Genomic DNA, 19,343 nt, shown 5'->3' with positions numbered 1-19,343 from the left:
ACAGAACTTTCTCAAAAACCGGAGAGAGGACGCGGAGAGCGGTCTTGGGAAATGGTCGACGCGGAACTACTTTTCGGGCGGAGGGTCACCGGTATCTGATACGAGGGCGGCGGAGTGGAGCTCGGCGAGGAAAATCGATTGAGGGGGTGTGCACTGTGCGCCCTCTGGGCGGCGCTGCCGATCCGCCCCCCCCGCGCCGCTCCGAGGCGGGGTTTAAACGCACGGGGCGGCAACGTAGCGTCGGCCGCTGTTCCAGCTAGGGTTGAGACTCCCCGAAAGCTGAGCTTGGCTGCGCGGACGAGTGCGGCGGGTAGTCTACTCGGAGCTTTGGCAGGCGCAGCTCGTTGGCCCTCCAGCCGGCGAGGCGGGTCCCTCGCATGGATTCAGGTCGGTAGTTGCCCACCGCACGCACTTGCCTGCACCGCCGCACAGCGCTCTGCACCAAACTTCTCGTTGCACCCAGCCGCAGTTGCCCGCTCTCCCACTAATTATCGAAATTTGCATCCAGATCGCACAAAAATAAATTACTCAAGTTTAAAAACTGATAAAACACAGCCAGCGAGATTAAAATCCGATTGAAGCGTCCACTAAATATAATACCACATGGTGCGACAATTTAAAAATCCGCCACACCTCTCTCCACTGTTTTTTATTCTGGTTCAAAAAATTGTTTGAATACTATTCAATGACTAAATAAATGGAGCACCTAAAATACCGAAATTTGATTTTAAAAATCCAGATCACGCTCAAAAATTGAATACTAGACCGCAACTCAAGTTTAACAACCAAAACACAGACTTCGAGATTAAAATCTAATTGAAGCGTCCACTAAATACAATGACTACAGATGCGACGATTTAAAAATCCATCACACCTTTCTCCACTGTTTTTTGTTCTGGTTTTAAAAATTCTTTAAATAAAATTCAATGACTACACAAATAGAGCCCCTAAAATACCGAAATTTGATTTTAAAAATCTAGATCACGCTCAAAATTAAATATTAGACAGCAACTCAAGTAAAAAAACTAATAAAACACAGCCTTCGAGATTGAAATCCAATTGAAGCGTCCACTAAATATAAAACCGACTGGTGCAACAATTAAAAACACCCATCACACTTTTCTTCAGTGCTTTTCATTTTGGTTCAAAATATTATTCAAATAAAATTCAATGTCCTGGCGATTGGCATATAAAACACCGAAATTTGATTTTAAAAATAAGGAGCGTTTTGTATCATCAATGATTCAACTGCAGACAACATAGACACGCACCTCAAATGGGTTATTGCTAAAGTCAAAATTATAAATATTTATTTCCTGTGCGTGCTTCTCTCGGTAATTGTCCATTTAATCGTGTAATTATTTGTGAAATTATCATTCATTTTTTCCACGGACCAATAAGACATTCTACATAACATTTTAGAGCGGAATCTTTAATGGGATTCAGAAAATTCACTTAAGATCGTGGAAGGTCTCTTCTATCGCTTTCCGTAAAAATAAAAATACAATTAAATGCAATAAAGGTGACAGTCAAGAGTACAGATATAAAAGGAAGAAAATGAATAGAAATAAGTAAAATGAGAGAGAACGCAGATCACAAATCAGCGAGAAAATAAGTATTACGACAAGTGAAGTATCGCATAAAGTATAATGACTTCACTTTAGCACGTGTTATTTCACTTATTCAATCTGCGAGGCTGACTGACGTTAACGAGGACTAAAATTATCACAGGATGAGGAGGGGGAAAAAACAAAATAATTTAAAAAAAAAAATAAATAAATAAAAAAAAAACACGGTTAAGTGGTGTTTATGCAATTGAAAATGTTCACTAACAACCTCCAGACTTTTACAAATTATTAGTCCATCAGAGGATGATCTCCAACTTTTATTCATCGATTGATTATCTATGCATTTCTTGACTTTTTGGGATCGAAAAGCGTCGAATACCTCTCTTTGGACAAGTGCTTTAATTGCACAAGTACAGCAGATTTTAAGTGATAGCTTAAATTGCTTCGTACACGATAAAAGTGTTCTGGTGCGTATCTACAGGGTGTGCCGACAATTTCTCGCTGGTTATCATGATAAGTAAAGTTAACCTCCTTAATTAAACAATACATTTTTATTTCGCTCCTACTTTATTTGGTCAAGGCTGCAAATCGCAATGACATGTTTTCAATAGAGGCTAATTGGACTGCATTTTGCAATTTGGAGCTATAAATTCTGGCTCTTCTGGAAAAACACTTATGTGCATAGGGAAACTTATGGCACATACGTTGTTTTCAAATCGGGCTAGAAATTATAGTTCCAAATTGCAAAATGTAGTCCAATTGACAACCCTGCGCTGGTGCCAACGCCCCCGCGAAACCCGCTACGCACTCGCCTATAGTAAGAGCCCTTCCCATTCCGCTGTTCTCACGCGGTAACCCCCCCCCCCCCCCTCCCCCTTAACTTCCTCATTGATATGCGATAGATTAAACTGCCCTTTTATTTTAACCCTTTGTCGTCGCCTAACTAGGCGCCCGCTAGGCCCATTCAGGGAATATTGTTTTTTTTTTTTCACTGGCCATATACGTGCTTTATGAGAATTCGATTATGACCTAAAATTACGGAGCTTTAATGGTGGTCCTTTGTGCCAGTTTGAATGAGTTGGAGGTATTGAATTTTGATTTTATCATCAGCATCTGGAATATTTTTGAAAGTTTATACATTTTCTGTAGCGCTGAACGCCTTTTTGGATCGAAACTTTTTTTCAATTTGTAGGGGCGCGAAAAAGTTGAGGAACCAACTTTAAAAATAAATCGAGGAATGCTAGAACTGCAGAGTCTATGTAACATCGAAAAGGCAGCTTCTAAATCGTTCCTGTATTAGGCTTTAGGGAGTTTGCGACAAAGCATCAGAAAAGAGGACGAAACTGGTAATAATTTCATAATACATTACTAAGCGGGAACAGGGGACCGTCATAATCTTTTACAGACAGAATAGAAAATCGTCAAAATGCGCACCTTTACAGTACCTGAGTACCTACAAAACCTGTGTTTTTACAAATTCTTATTATTGAACTATTTTATGTCCGACACAAATTTCACTCGAGTGCGACAAAATACGTATTCAATATACTAGCATTAATCCCTTCTTCCGTTTTTAATTTTTACAAAAAAGAAAAAAAACACCGGGACATGAAACTTGCATTCCGTTAAATGCGTTTTTAAAAACAGAGTTACAAAATTAGGGACAATTATTTTAGTCAGGTAAGAACTAGTATTATTACGTCACTCGTACCTATTATTTTTTAAACAAAAATAAGCTCGCACATTCAAGGTGCTGCCTTACATGTCATTAAAAAGGCAATTCATTACTTAACATACTAACCATGACTATATTTTCAAAACTGTCGAGTTTAAAAAGAAAGATCGACGGAGAACGCAGATTTCATCTCAGTTTCCTTCCCTTAGATCTTACACAATTAGATGCGGTATTTAGGAAAGATAATTACTAATTGGATCGCATTTAGCAAGGAGGAACACTGGAAAAAAGTCGCTTGGATCTAGAGTCCAGACTCTTGAAAACAATGACAAGAAAAAATATTCTTGATTCAATCGGATCTGTGCTTGAATCAAAAGGAAATCCACTTAAACTAAGAGGCTTGGCTCTCGGTTTAAGCAAAAATCCGATTGAATCAAGAGTATTTTTTCTTGTCAATGTTTTTAAGAGTCTGGACTCCAGACCCAAGCGACTTTTTACCCAGTAAACCAGCACAATTACTGTGATGTAAAAATGTTGCTTCGTCATATTTTTCAAAAAAAATTCCCAGAATAGCAAATAGTTTTTGCTTCCCAACAAAAAATTAATAAATTTAAATGAGTATAATTGTGTACATTTTAATATTGTACATATATTGAGTATTTTTAAAAGGAAAGAAGACGCTGCGCGGTGTTGGAAACACTGTGCTCGCGCTGGTTCCTTTTTGCTGAATGCGATCCAATTATTGGCTATTCAAATTGTGGCAAATTGCCAAGTTTGCAAAAAAACAAGGAAACAGCAATAAAATTATGTCAAAATAAATCTCTTACCGTGTTAACAGACAACAAAAGCGCTTTGTATCCACACGTGAATCCTCACTCAACCAATATCCACCACGGGCTGACCCGAGAGTCAGAGACCCATACTTAGAAAAATATTATTGCACCCAGTGAGAGGTTGTCAAAATAACGTAAAAAGTCCCCGATACTCGACCCAAAGTTGCATAAAAAAATGAATCTGCGAACGACTCGGCACTTACGCTGTATTGAAATTAGCATAACGACTGACCACGCGACGTGGGCACCGCCGGGAGAAGGGACGAAGGGTGATTCGCCCTCTCACCCCGATCGCAACAAAAGCAGCGTTGCCAATTCGTAAAGATTCATCCGAATTTCTCGTATCCAAACGCCAAGATTCGCGAATTGCGACATTAAAACCGGCTACATTATCTACGAATTTTGCCGAAATTGCGTAGAGCTCCCTGCAATATTCTGTTAAGTTCTGCGAGGGATACGCGAATTGTGATGCACAATTTGAGAACCCTGCGATTCACGTCATGGCAACATGCGATGTGTCGATTGCACGCACCGTTTTTCTTTTTCTGACGCGCACCCTAGCTGCACTTTTTAATTAATCCTCTAAATAGTATTGAATAAATATTCGCCCTCGCGACGAATGGATGAGGAGTTTTGAACCGTGAAAAATATAATGCAATAAATGCCCTTCTAACAGATGTGACCTAAATTGGTTAGCGCTCTGTAAAGAAGAGGCATTCCTATCTGTCGAGGTTTTGCGCCGATTGGTCCGGTTTTTCTCATGCGATTTTTTCGATTTGGATGCATATAAAAAAGTCCTCCAATTTATTGGGGAGAGCCTGTTCTCCGCAATTACTTGGCTACTTTGTTAAAGTATTAAAATTGTTTTTCCATGTCAAAGTTGAAGACGCGACCGAGTTAGCATAGAGTCTATTTACGAGTCGAGTTCGACTATATTTCATTTCATTATACTCCAATATACTCTAAATGACTCTTGCTGCACCTAAAAGGATTGTTGACACTAAAAAACTTTGATTGCCCTTAAGTGAGGAGGACATTTGACTCGATTTACGAGTCAATTGACTCGTGATTTTTGTCTTTCATTAGGGGAGCAGAATAGTATTGATAAGACGGTGCAGGTGGACTCTCTCCAGATCTGTAAAGGTCTGGAGTCAGTTACTTTTGAGTTACTCCTCTCAAAGTATCATGCAGAGGAAAGGAGTGAAGGAAGATTATACATCCAGAAAATACCCCTTGCCTAGTTTAGCACCAAAAACACATCTACATTTGACCAAATTCTGCAGAGCGGACAAGCACACACCTAGAAAATTGTTGTAAGGATGCGGGGAAAGACTCATTTTCTCCTCTCAAGGGTCTACCGCTATCGAGCGGCTGTTTACGCTCACAACTTTTGGGGACGGTGGGGCCTTCTGGCTTTTTGGGACCCCCCCCCCCCTCTTAGGACCCTTTAGCAGTGCCTGCGAGAATGAGACAAACTTTTTGGAACTTTTTTTCGTGGGGTATCTTTTAGTGCCTACCCTCGAAACCTTCCCTCGAGGAAATGATGAAATTCGCGTACTGCGTTTTTACAAGTGAGGTTCAAACGTGTTTTTTCCTTTCTTCGGGGAAATTCAGTCCAAAATTATACTTTTTATTTTTCAGATCGACACCCACGGATGCGATAAAACATCTTAGAAATAAACATCTTAAATGCGCGTCAAAATGTGACAAGCAGTTGCAGCGTATGTAAACCTTTACCCAAGACTGGGTTAAATTTTTATGGAGGCGATAGGCTTTAGTGACTTAATGGTTCGAATATCGCACACATACGGAGCCACAATTGACGGGAATTCCATCGTAACTTCTTCAGTTTTTAAACTATTTTGAGAGCGATTTTTTCAAACAAAAATATTCCATATCACATTAATTTTTACAAGGGGAAAAAATCAATTCAAAGAAAGTTGAAAATAATACTAACAACAAAAATTTCCTCATGCATACGAATATACTGCTCTAGTCACGCTTTGCACACATTAAAGCTCCATAGAAAACTTTGATACATTTCAAATTTTTGGGGCAATTCAGCTTTTTTTGTGGGAGACCTATTAAGTTTACCCTAGGCTGAGGTCAAATAGAGGAATAGGCTGAGCTACTTCATAGGGGATTTCTACATTTAAGACAGTGAAAATTTCTTCCTCGTGAAACCACAAATAGATACGTCATTTCATTTTAAAAAAATATTAATACGAAGACGTTCGTCGAGTCCAAGTACTTAAAACACGTGTAAATGTCTCTGGTTGTTGTACTCACTGGGCCAACTTCCACATTTGTGTTATCTGTTCGTGCCTCTGAACATAATTAGCATGAGGCACTATCGGAAAAATTTCACAAAAACAGCGGAAAATATTCCGCAAAGGCTTTAAATAGCCTGTATTGAGGTAAAAAATCCTACATTTGTTTACAGTACACTTAAAACATAAGAGGGCAAACTTTAAAACATAAAGTTCAACGAAGCCTATATGGTGGACTTTCGACCTAGGCCTCCTAAAAACGGACTTTTTTATACATTTTGATTCGAATATTTTAGCGGAAAATATAAAATTTGCATGTACCAATTCGAATGAACACTTTAATTGAAGCAAGGGTTATGCAAGAGAAACAAAAAACCAACTTAGGCATACAACAAAGGCATTTTCCAAGCGATTGAAGTGTGAAAAATAAGGGGTAGAAATATCAAAATTTTACCTTCTCAACGTCAGCAGGCGGGGAGACATACTCGAAGTTCGTCATCTTGGCGGAGGATGTATGTCACAAACTTAATAATTACAATAAAATAAAGAAAAGTACGGACGAAGGTGTCGGAAAAAGGGACGAAGCACAAAGCCGAACGTGATCGCGGCGCGAAGACACGAGAGTGTGGCGACAGGCGGTCTGCAACAGGCGTCCGGATCGGTCACTTGCGGTTCAAGGTTAAGGATTCACCTGATATCGTGATCATCGTGATAACGCCTTCGCACGCTTCACCTGCATCGGGCTATCGGGTTTATCACCGGAGGAGCTGGCGGGAGCTGGTGGTCATCTTTCTGATTTGGCAGACAGCGCGGTGCCTGTCGGCCCCTTGTTGCCGTTCCGGACCAGTTATTGCCGAAATAAATTTTTCCAAGAAAGGAGGGGTAGTCATTAGAGGCCAAAATCGGCCCCAACCTAGGCCCAAAGTATCTGATCAGCTTTGGAATGCTGGTAACTCTATAGCGTTTTTTACAGTCGGAGGTTTATTCGTATATAACAAGAGAAAAAAAAAATTAGGCTTATCATTAGATCCTCGCAGTGAGCCATTTGGCCATAAATATGAATCTGGAAGCCGACGGTCATCACAGCCATGGCCGGATTTGTCTTTTATCCGCTCCTGTGTTGGGTTCTTCTAGAAACATCGCGATTTTTTTGGAAGAGGAACCAGCATTGTCGTTGCTGGAAGTTTTGGCGGGCTATTCTCCAAAATTGGTCTCCTCTGCCAACTAACAAATATCTAATACCTAATAACTAATAATTAATTTTTTTAAGTCTCTTCCTTTCCTCTACCATCTCCTTTTTTATCTTTTTGATCTAGGAGAGGGACAATTGCCCCCTTCTCCCCTAGAATTCAGCAGAGTGAGTTATACAGGCGTAGGCGTTGATGTTCGCCTCCCGTTATTTTTATCACTTAATCGGGATTCGAGCTCTGATCACCCGCAATCAGTAGCCTGTTTACATCATGTGGTTAGAAATATCTGAGCCAAAGCTCATCAAACCATCAGTGAAGAATTTAAATGTTATCACTGTGAGATTCTTGCTTTTTGTCAGTACAGGGGACTGGAGGATCGTGAAAGCTTTCGATGGAACACAATCCTATAAGAGATTGTGTTATTTTTAATCGGGCTGAGCTTTTCACCTAAAAATTGCATTGATGTAGCAATATTATTATGTTGTAAAATAGAATTTGAAAATAGAGAAGAAATCTTCGCAACGGTGCTAAATATACCCCCCTTTATATTCTTGCGTTTTTAGCTAACAAGTGTTTACCCTGAATGAGGAATTCAAATAAGGGTGAGAAACATGGGTGGATCTAGAACGTGGGCCGGGGGGGGGGGCGCTTGTTCCCTCGAAAATCTACTGAGCCCCTCCAAAAAAATGTGAGGTATTTTGCTAGGAAAGTATGTGACATATCTTTCATCTTTATAATTGTGATTGGAACAATTTTTCGGCGAGAATCGAAATTGCTCCTGAGACGACTCAATTTGTCAACATTTTCCCGGGGAGGCCTCAGACTCCCTGAAGATAGGGAAATCCTCTGCCCCCTTTTAGAGCTGGGAAAGTCCTACAGATCCCCTCGGTTCGTGGTCTATTAGTGCCATCCTCAGCCTCCCTTAATTTATTGATAATATGCCTCTCTGAGCCCCCACAAACATTTCCTAATTCCACCCCTTGTGAAGGATTATACAGTATTCCGAGGGCTGATATCGGCTGAACTCTTACAACAGAGGTATGAAATATGAAACGAAAATTGCAGAGACACACACTCAGTTTTTATGACTCCTCTTTAAATTGTCTTTCTTTTTTTTTTTAAAAAAAAAAGGTTCAATGACATCTCGTGAGTGCTTTTGCTTTCTCGAGGTGACAAATATTCTTGTCATCATCATTTATTTCCGAAATTTTCGTTGGACTGGTAGAGCAGTACTCGACGCTTCTCATAATTTTTGCGATATTGAACGCAACAAATTGAATCTATTTCATCTTATGCTGTTCCTCCTATTTTATACTTCATAGATAGCGAAGATAGTGAAAATGAAAGCGGCCTCGGAAACGTCACTCGGGTGGTCATGCGACCTCCAGGTCACAGTGGGAAGGCTAAAAGAGGTCACCTCTGTTTCGATGCCTCCTTTGAAACAGGTAAAATTGCATGGGTTTGCAGTAAATTGATTTCGAATTTAAGACCTTGCTTTAAAAAAAGGTATACACTGAGACGCTATTCACGAGTTGGCGAGCCTAGTGCTGCTGTATTAGTTTCTTATACCACGGTCTAGAATTCTAAGCAAGTGTTATGCCCCGTCGCACAGTGGATCGAGTCAATTAGAGAGGTCGGACAAAATTTTAAAACTTTAAACGGTTATAACTCCGTTTACACAAGACTTTGGGTTTCCTCGTGAAATGCTCCTTTTAAAGCACCCATTGAAATTTAAAATGTGACGAAATAAACATTAGAATTTGCAGTTTTAGGGGAAAATTTCATGTCCGACCTCTCTAATTGTCTCGATCCACTGTGCGTCGGTCAAATTCCCCGGTCCGCAGACTGGGAAATTTTTTTGGCCCGTCCGTAGATTAGCCATCCCCATTGCCCAGTTCGCGAACTGGCCGATGTTTTTGTCCAGTCCGTGGACGAAGTTCCTGGACTGATCGGTCTAAGGTTTAAAAATTATGCCAACGAGGCCGATTATCAATTTTAACTGCGATCCATTCGCTAATCAAAGAATATTCTCCTTTGACCAATCTATGGCGAATATTTGTCGAGATTTTTAACGAAACTTACAAATATCGAAATAAAAATCAATTTAGACAAATTTACAGGTTACATGAATCAAGGTAAAATCAATTTTTTTCAATTCATTTCACGAGGTTTTAATATAAATTTACGAGTTTTCCTACAAACTCGTTATTCGAGTAAACGAAACGATCAATAGAAATTTCCATTAGAAATATTCAAACATAAACAACAACATTTCATTTTTTTAATTCTCTATTAGAAGTATCTCCGAAGAGGCGAGAAAAGCGAAAGTGCCTGCAATTTTGAACACGCAACACGCATATCCATGGAACACGAATAGTTGCACCATGCAAGGCGCCGCAACCAACTCACAATCAGTGCAGTATTCGTAGGTTGACATAATCAACGATTTGAATCGGCTAAGTGCCAAAAATTATAATACGACAAAAACAGTAAAACACTTTTTAATAGACCCGTTCTAAATCTCACCTTGGTAAAAATTGGCGATAGGAGCTGCGTTTCAAAATATCATAGGAGTTCTTATAGCCGACTGAAGAAGGCGATAGAAAATCATATAGCTGGCTGTAGAAAGTGGAAAAAATCATACGGCCGGGCTACACGATGCGATAAAAAATTAAACAGCCGGGCTATAGTTCCTGTCGCCGGGCTTTACACTTTATCGCCATCGGCTATAAAAGGCTATAAGAAATTGTGTAGAAATTCGTGTGCTTTGTAAATCCGCAAGTTTGTACGGAATCACCATAATATTTACAAAACGCACATTATATTTTCCTTTACTACATATTTGTTTTCATCAATTAAAATGAGAATAATCCATACAGAGTGTGCAAACATTTCAAAGTCATGAGTTGAACACCGCTGACTCCACGAGATTAAATATTAGAAGCCTAACACAAAGCGGAGCGGCGGCGCACTGGCGCCTACAAACCTAACAGGGATACTTCACGCACTGCGCAATGCGTGAAGTATCCCTGTTAGGTTTGTAGGCGCCAATGCGCGTCTTGCGCTAGCTGCCGCTGCCCGCCCGCCGCGCTGCGCCGCAGCGTACCATTACCACGGCGCTTGAAGCAACTATTTCACACCAGAAATTGCACAGTATCGTACGACATTGAAGGCGCTCCAACATATTAGGAATGGCAGGTATCCTTCAAAAGTACGGAGCTTCCCTCGCAAAATAAATCAAGATACTACGGCCCAAAAAGAGAGCGGTAGTCCAAAAACTCACTAAGTCCTAGCATCCGTAATTAGTAACGGATAGCATACATTTTATTGGCAGGCTGTTAATCGCCATCGGCTAAAAAAGGCTATAAGAAATTGTGTTGCCGGCTATAGAAGCTATTGGAAATCTTACAGTCGGCTGTAGGTCTATGGTATTTTGGAACACAGATTCTACTGCCAATTTATACCAGGGCAGAGCTTTCAAATATTAAAGTGATGAATTAATTAATCACATTAGTATATAGTCTACGATTTAAAACAGGCCTATTATATATGATGTATAAGTATAACATATATAGATATTTTTGAAATTTTGAGCGAGATAGATGTACAAATTCACACGAAGCTCACGCTATAATAGTCAGGTTTTTTTCGCAGGTAACCTGGGGCGTGTGGACCTGATAAATGAATACGAGTATGATTTGTTCATCCGGCCTGACACTTGCAATCCTCGCCTTCGCTTCTGGTTCAATTTTGCCGTCGATAACGCACGCATCGACCAGGTAATAGTAATATCAGTACGTTGCCGGGAAATTGGCCTTCTGGGGCATAGTGAGCCATTCGGTAGTTAAATTGTGAAAAGTCTAGAGAGATTTCCATGCTTGTCCTCTAGATTGTATACACCACTTCCCGCGATCCATAGAGAAAAAAAAGGAGGTGTTTGCATTTCGGGCATCTTGGAATTTTTTGATGACTTGATGACGTAGGTGGGTACAGGCGACGTTTTTATCCTATCGATTTTCTTGGAAATGGTGTAATTTAAGGAAAAAAGTCATTCTATGAAAAAGTGCTTGAAATTATATAATGAGTTGATTTAAGTAAAAAAATCGGACATTACGGTCCGTTTTTCATATTTAGCTAAACGTCGCTGTACCCACCTACGTCATCAAGTCATCAAAAAATTCCAAGATGCCCGAAATGCAAACACCTCCTTTTTTTCTCTATGCCCGCGATCACTCATTTTTTTCCCTTCACAAGGACCATGGCCAGATTTTTACATAGGCCGTCGAGGCCACGGCCTGGGGCAGAAAATTTTTGGGGGCTTCACAAAATTTGGAAAGGTGAAAACTAAGATAGAGCATCGACATTGCCGCACCGCCTCTCCGGCGCGGCGGTACCAGAAGCATTATATGCAAAATTATGACTAATATGTGTGGACTGAAAAGTACCTAAGTGATACGAAAGGCTGAAAATCTGCATAAGGCAACCCCCCCCCCCCCCATCTTCTCCTCCGAAGTCGTGGGGACGGCAAAATCTTGACGGCATAAGGGCGGTATAAATAATATATACATATTTTAACTTTTACATGTTGCTTTTTTGTTTAAAAAATAAATGGAAACGCAAACGTTCGCAACCTGCAATGCAGTTACGTGTTTTCGGACAATCAATACTGTCAGCGCGTGTGCCAGCACCGTGCATCCGAGGAATGGGGCGTTGCATCACAACAAAGTCGGCGTTGCCAATATAGTCTATAAAAGCTCACCCCGCTTTTCCCTGCAATATATAATGACAGCTTTGATGATCATGAAACATTTTTAAAAAAATCAAATTTAAGTCATATCACACTTGTCGGTTCATACAAACTCAAAAGAAACGAAGCTAAAAATAGAATAAAATTCTAGAAATTCCCCCACGATTTTTCTGGCGCACGAACCGGCAGCCGCGTTGAAGACAGCTGACGCATAAGGTCAACGGCTGCGTAGAGTAGACAGATCAGCTGAGCGGCTTTTAGCGGAGGGTGGCCTAGGGTTGGCGACGGAAGGAGAGAGGCGAGGGGTCGGGGCTGAAGGGACTGCGGAGGGGGGGGGAGGGCTATCTTTTACGCGAGAACATGGCGGCGCAAGCTCGGACCCGGAACCGCGGGCTAGGGGTGGAGAGGGTGGAGTTTCGGCGGATTCGCGGTGCATCGCCACCCCCCCCCCCCCCCACCCCCTGCGGGCCACGATCCCGAGTGCAGCGCAGCATCCGTCTCGGGGCGTTGTCGGGGCATGGGAAACTGCGGAGACGCAATCTCCAATCTCAGGACACGCGTCCCCAACGAAGCAGTGGCGTGGCGTGAATGATCGATTATCGATATTCCCCCATTTGAATCCGTGGTAAAGAATCGATTATTAAAGTATTCGCTGCGAACACCCTGTGTATCGATCCTTTTCCACAGATTTAAATGGCATAACAATCGATAAATCGCAATTCACGCCACGCCACTGCAACGAAGAGCTTTTGCCTTTGCTGTGGTTTGCTCCGTGCGAGAAGGATCTTGAACCGATGCACTTTGAGAAACTATGCACACGTTTTTAGGTTTTTGAGGCTTCGCATTTTGCGTGTTAATTGACTAAATTAAATTGAAAAAAGAGAAAGTCTTGCCTTTGCACGCTATGTTGTTTACCATGTTGTTATATGAACTTTTGATGAACAACATAGCGTGCAAAGGCAAGACTTTCTCTTTTTTCAATTTAATTTTTAGGTTGATGTACGGATTCTGCAACTTCTGTCGTTATGAAATAAATTTGAGAGTCTAGACTGCCGTGCTTAGGAAGAACGCTGTATGAACCTAAAGAGGTTGCCAAATTTCTTTTGATAAAACTCGAATTTCTTGGGTAAACATATGAATATTTTTCTTCCAATTTTTCAGATAAGTTTGATCGCAATCTCGCCAAAAGTTCCTGAAAGTTTCAAGGGAAAATATTCGTAACTTCCCTCAAAAATAAACGTTTAATTGGAGGAAATTTGGCAACTATCGAATGTTCAAACGACGTTTTTCCTTAGCACGGCAGTCGGAATAGTCTCGATCTCACCACTTTCACTGCCGCATTATGAAAAAAAAGATTGAAAGAGTGTTACAAAAGAAATCGACTCCGTACGATAAGTTTACCTTTTCAAATTCGTAGTTTTTGTTTCTTTTTACCGAATTTACCGGGAAAAAATTGCCTTTCCTTGGCAAATTAATATGCCTTTGGTTAATTCGCATAAAAGATATCATCGATTTCTTTATTTCTATCGTACCGTTTTAATGATGGAAAATAATTTACCTACAACTCACAATACTTTTAACTTTCCTTTTCCTCATTTTCTCATTATTCCTAAATCCATTTGTGTACCTTCTTCATTTTTTTTTCCTTCTCCTAAAATTAGTTTTGTCCCTATCAAGGTTTTGTAGTGTACCCACGCACGTAACTCCACCAAATCTTTACATAGCATCGTACATAAATCAGATACCCTGAGCAATCAGGAACTGGTTTCAGTTTACCCAAGCAAATAAAAATCTAGGAAATGCCAGACTTTGAAGAGATGCAGAGACTACGTGGGTACTTATTTAGTTACTTACTTACGTACTTATTTAATTGCTGACACGACGATAATGAGACAATAATAGCGCACCATCTCTTCAACCAGCATTAAATCCCCTTCAAATCGCGACGATACCAAATTCGCTACACCTCGGTGGAACTATGAATTTGGCACAACAGCGCCTATCGTATCGTGACTTTCAAGGTAAATGATGTACAATATCTGCGAAAAAATCTCTCATAGAGTTCTTTCAATTTAAACTCTTCTCATATATCTCGATCAATAATATTTACCCGCTACTCTTTAGTATGATATGACATGAAACCGAGAAGCTCAATTACATTGTCTCAAACTTTTTCACAGCATCTTACGTTATTTTATAATGAAACGGACGGCAACCCTCATAAGACAAAGATTGGAGAAGAATCGTTTTCCGAAACAGTTTTTCAGTCGATTTTTTGCACGATGAACCACAGAACATTCGCAACGTACGTTGTATTACACGTGACACGTGATTACTTTTACGTTCATTTCCAGTCACTGATCGCATGGCTTCGTCTCCTTTTACAACCTCAGAAAATAGCTCCAAACGAGACATAGACACTGATTTAGATCGCGGTTCGTGTAAGCTTGCTTGCAAGATAGCTTTCGCGTTTTCAATCAGAGCTGTCAAGTTGCATTCCTTTCTTTTCTTCATTCTGAATACAATACCTTCTCGGAGCGGAATTGCCACAATGTGTACAAAACTTTGTCCTTTTTCCCACGCAAAATCACACAGTTTATTATTTCATTCAGCCTACATGGAAAATTTCCGTGATTTGATAATAATAATTTCAGAATAGATAGCGCCCACCATTGCGTTTACCGCCACAAAACTTGAGATTTCGTAAGTGTAATTTTTTACAGGAGTTTGCAACTACCTGACTCGTATGATTTATACAATGCTGTTTGAAAGAAGCCAATTTCCAAAAGCGCGAGGCAGCAGTGGATTTCAAGTTCAGTAGATTTAATCGTGAAATTTGTCTACTTCAAATGAACGTTTATAGAGATTGATGCATGAGATTCTTACAGATCGATGAAGGTGCATCAATGCTCTGCGTGTCTTAACTTGCGAAAAGGAGCACAAAGTCATGTTACCCGATGAAATTGCTCTAGCGTTGCGTACCTTTCACTGTCATGTGATGAGAAACAATTCTGCTCCTGCTTTTTAGTAGCAATTACGTGGGAGAGAGAGAAAAAGGTGGAAGCGATGAAGACAGAGAGAAATAGTTGAAGTATTCGACAGTTTCATTCCATTTTGTTAGGCTACATTTCAAAGACTGTAGAGAAATGATTGAAACATACTCGTAGACCGACTGATTTCGTTATCTCCTCTATACTTCATTTGCCCCTGTCAAAACTTGTGCAATTAGATCGGTTTGGTAGAGTGACATGAAGCCACAAACTTATTATCCTGTAACTATACAGCCAGGGCCGGATTTACCTACTTGCCGCCATGGACCGCCTGTCTTTGGCCGCCCCCTTCTTTTTCGTTTTGAAACATCCATAAAAACCATCACGTGAACGTGCCGGAGGAGAAGGAGTGCATAAGACGCGTTTACTTGTATTGGGCAAATTTTTGTGCAAGCCATGTGAACACTACACTGAAAAAAAAACTGCTAAAATCAACACACGAAATAGTGAAAAAAGGTGACAACTCATCAAAATAGATTAAGAACACCGGAGTGATTTAACTAATTTGGTGATTTGCCACCGTATTTTAGCAATTTTTTTTTCAGTGTAGCAAAAGTTCTTGGAACTCTGCGCGAAAATTAATTCCGTAAACCTCTCTCAGTGTGGACGAGGCCTTCCATTTTCTGATATGAACGAAAAATGTATGGAAGAACGAACATAAATGTGGTTTAATAATTTTAACTTCCATCGCCGCGCCGCACCGATCGCACAGTGTTTTGCGCCGCGCAATGCGTGTAGTATTCTTACAGTCTTGTAGGCGCTATGCGCTTCACGCCGCGCCGGCCGTTGCTGCTGACCTCACAATGTTTGACGCAATGCGTGAAGTATTCATGCAGTCTTGCAGGCGCTAACATGTGTTTCATGCCGACCGCGCGCCGCGCCGAGGGTTCCTCTTATTCATCTCAAGTCCTTGTCATCATTGCTTTCTACGCTGCGCCGTACCAGGCCAAATTGCGTGTTTGGTTTCTATCTTAACTTGACTAATTAAAGGGGCTGTCTTTTTTATCACTGAAAGACGACATAATTAGAAATTACTATACTTTCACTCTCAGAAAATGAGAGATTTTCTCGAGTTTTCTCGTCAGTGATTTTTTTTTCTGAATCCGATTTTTTTTTTATACCTACTTTTAAAAAAATTGCCGCCCCCTAAATTTGGCCGCCATGGGCCGCAGCCCATGTGGTCACCTCCTAAATCCGGCCCTGACTGCATTACATCAGCATACGCTTAAATCTCTGCGACGAAGACATTTAGGTGTTCCTCCAAATCTTAAGGATGATTTTTTTTTCTCAATAAAGGATGAAAACAATATTTTTCTTTTCATTCTACTGCTTCAATCTTTCTCACTCACATACTATTCTGTGCATGAACAATGACATAATTTACTTACAGAATACGACATTTGACCTGCGTGACTGCATTTTCCGATAGCTATGATTGTGACAACCCTCCGTTCATTCACGTCAGACGCGTAGTTTTTTCTCCACACATGTACCCATTTGTCATGATATGGTTAGCTTCTATAATCGGGATGTTTTTTCCTTTTTCCAGCATGTCATCTTCAACATAGTCAACATAAGCAAGAAAAGGAATTGTTTCCAGCTTGGTATGACGCCTCTAATAAAATCGACCAGCAGAAATAAATGGTTTGTATGAAATCAATTTTTATATTAGAATGTTTCGCTATTATTGAGTTGCTGTGAGGACTGTGAGGTTCGTCAATCAAATATCATAGCAACCTCAGCGTAGGATCTGTCCCTCCCATTTTATTTAAATGAAGTTTTCGCACGCGAATATGATTCCCTAAGTATGTGTACGAATCGCAGGTAAGGTAAAACGAGAAGCACTCCCCACGGATTGCGATGTCGTAATCCCATGGCACCGCAAGGAAAATTGGAGGAGAATCATACCTCATAAAAGCACCCTTGTCCTTTTTACTCTCTCCGTTTTGTTTTAAGAATAGCAACGGTGGAGAGATACTACAGTGTTTTGCGGTCATTTTAAACAGTTCGCCTTCAACATCATGCATAGGCAAAGGGAGCTGCTTGAAGCAGCAATCTCTCAATAGTTTGGCCATAATAACTCGGCTTCATTCGCTTCAATTGCAGTTGCCCATTACATTTCTCAATTGTTTGCTTCCAGCAAGTTTTGTTTACGGCGTCTCAACTAATCGCGCGTGCGTTTTTATGTACTGCCAGTTTTCGCTGCTGACGAATAGTTTCTCTTTGCATCATTACTTTTTACTCTACTCACTAAAAAATACCCTTGAAAATGAATATCTCATGATAGAGTGATAAATAATAAAAAAAAAACTGTTAATAAATCAAAACTTTAAGAAAAGAGGGAAGACGCATTGTGTACAAAATGTATCATTATTTTAACAATCCGTCAGCTTCAGAGAACGCTCGTGACTTTAAAATAACAAAGTAATGTTTGTTTTTGATTTTTATTAATTTCCCACAATGTATGAACTATTTTTTGGGTCGGTAGAGTGGCGTGCCTAGCGATATATCGAGGGATCTGACATTTAAACCTATGGAGGAGAATCGATGAGCAGGGTGTTCGCAACGAACGCCTTAATAATCGATTCTTTACCATAGTTCTAAATGGTGAAATATCGATAATCGATCATTCACGCCCCACTACTGAAAGTGCATATCCTATTGATTTTGGAAAATTAATCGTTGCTGTTGGATAAGGCAGAGAATGCCGAACAAGTTCGTACATTACCACCGGTCCATCTACCACCAGAACAATTACATCCTGTCCTTGATATTTGGGTTCGACCGAGAGGACGACAGCTACCAGTTTGCGCTTACGTACCCGTATTCATATTCCAAATGTCAGTTGCACCTGGAGCTAATTGAGAAGAGGAAAGTGCCCCACTTCACACGGGAGCTACTTGGCACATCCGTTGTAAGTTCCATGCTCAGAATTTGTCTTACAGTTTAATTTTTAAAATAAATTTCGGAATTCTTAGTAATCGTTGTACTAATCGGCTTAGAAACTAGAAAACCATGCATTTACGAGTGATCTAGACTTTTTGGATTTGACTACACTACTCTCATGTAAATTAACACAATAGCTCATAATATTACTTAACATACTTACTTTACATAAATCAAAATTTATACCCTGGAGGTGATAATTTTCGACAGTAAGAAGGTTGTTATTTTTTTGGGGAAGACTTAAATTAAGAGCGGAGGAGGGGGGGACCGCAACGTCATTATTAGGGGTCCCGAAATGTAAAATTGACACGAAGTTGGGTTCGGCATAATTTTTTTCATCTATGAGGGTGTGTACATGCATGGCGACGGCGTAAGTCTGCAATCACATATCGACGGTGAAACTACCAAACCACGTATCTCGTTTGCGGTGTTTAAAAATCTACGCTCACATTTTATTTTTTTGAAGTAGACCAAATTAATATCATTCCTTGAAATTTTGCACGGAATTTTCTCCGCACAAAGAGGAAAAATCACAGAAATTTTCAAGACTGGATGTTAAGTAGTTTTTCATTTAAAAAATAAAGTATGACAGGAAGTCTGCGACGTCGCAAACCGAGATACGTGGTTTGGTAGTTTCACCGTCGATATATCGTTTGCTGCGATTGAAAAACTCCGCTCCCATTTTATTATCTTGAAAGAGAACGAATTAATATCATTCCCTAAAGTTTTTGCAGAATTTTCTTCGCACAGAGAAGAAAAATCACGGCAGTTTTAAAGAATTGCCGTTGAGTAGTTTTCTATTTAAAAAATAAAGTATGATAGGAAGTTTGCAACGTTGGAAACTGAGACATGTGATTGCCGACTTACACCATCGATGTGGTCCTTTGATGAGCCGAAGAACGCTGTATTGAAGTAATGAGTGCGAGAGATAGCAAAAGTTGTTGTTCACTACTGCATTCGCAAAAACTCTGGGCCCGGCGGCGTGTGTCGTTGCATCTGTGTGATTGTTCACGTGACGAGGCTACCTCTTAACTCCCAATTTAAATTATGTTAGACTGGTCTGG

The 19,343-nt window shown here is 40.3% G+C and overlaps 1 protein-coding gene across 1 annotated transcript in view; it reads left to right on the top strand.

The window, feature by feature from the left end:
• The first annotated feature begins 303 nt into the window (after nucleotides 1-303).
• The window catches only part of LOC109042419 (cytosolic carboxypeptidase 6), a 30,928-nt gene continuing 11,888 nt past the window's right edge, over nucleotides 304-19,343 (top strand). Inside the window, exons 1-5 of the mRNA XM_072305971.1 lie at nucleotides 304-387; nucleotides 8,859-8,981; nucleotides 11,191-11,315; nucleotides 16,883-16,977; nucleotides 18,031-18,247. Coding sequence (XP_072162072.1) covers nucleotides 378-387; nucleotides 8,859-8,981; nucleotides 11,191-11,315; nucleotides 16,883-16,977; nucleotides 18,031-18,247 — 570 coding nt within the window. The 5' untranslated portion in view covers nucleotides 304-377. The remainder of the gene's footprint in view (nucleotides 388-8,858; nucleotides 8,982-11,190; nucleotides 11,316-16,882; nucleotides 16,978-18,030; nucleotides 18,248-19,343) is intronic.

The sequence above is a fragment of the Bemisia tabaci genome, unplaced genomic scaffold (genome assembly GCF_918797505.1).
Source record: "Bemisia tabaci unplaced genomic scaffold, PGI_BMITA_v3".
NCBI lineage: Eukaryota > Metazoa > Arthropoda > Insecta > Hemiptera > Aleyrodidae > Bemisia > Bemisia tabaci.
The sequence above is the reverse complement of the archived record's forward strand: the minus strand, read 5'-3'. Positions and strand labels throughout refer to the sequence as shown.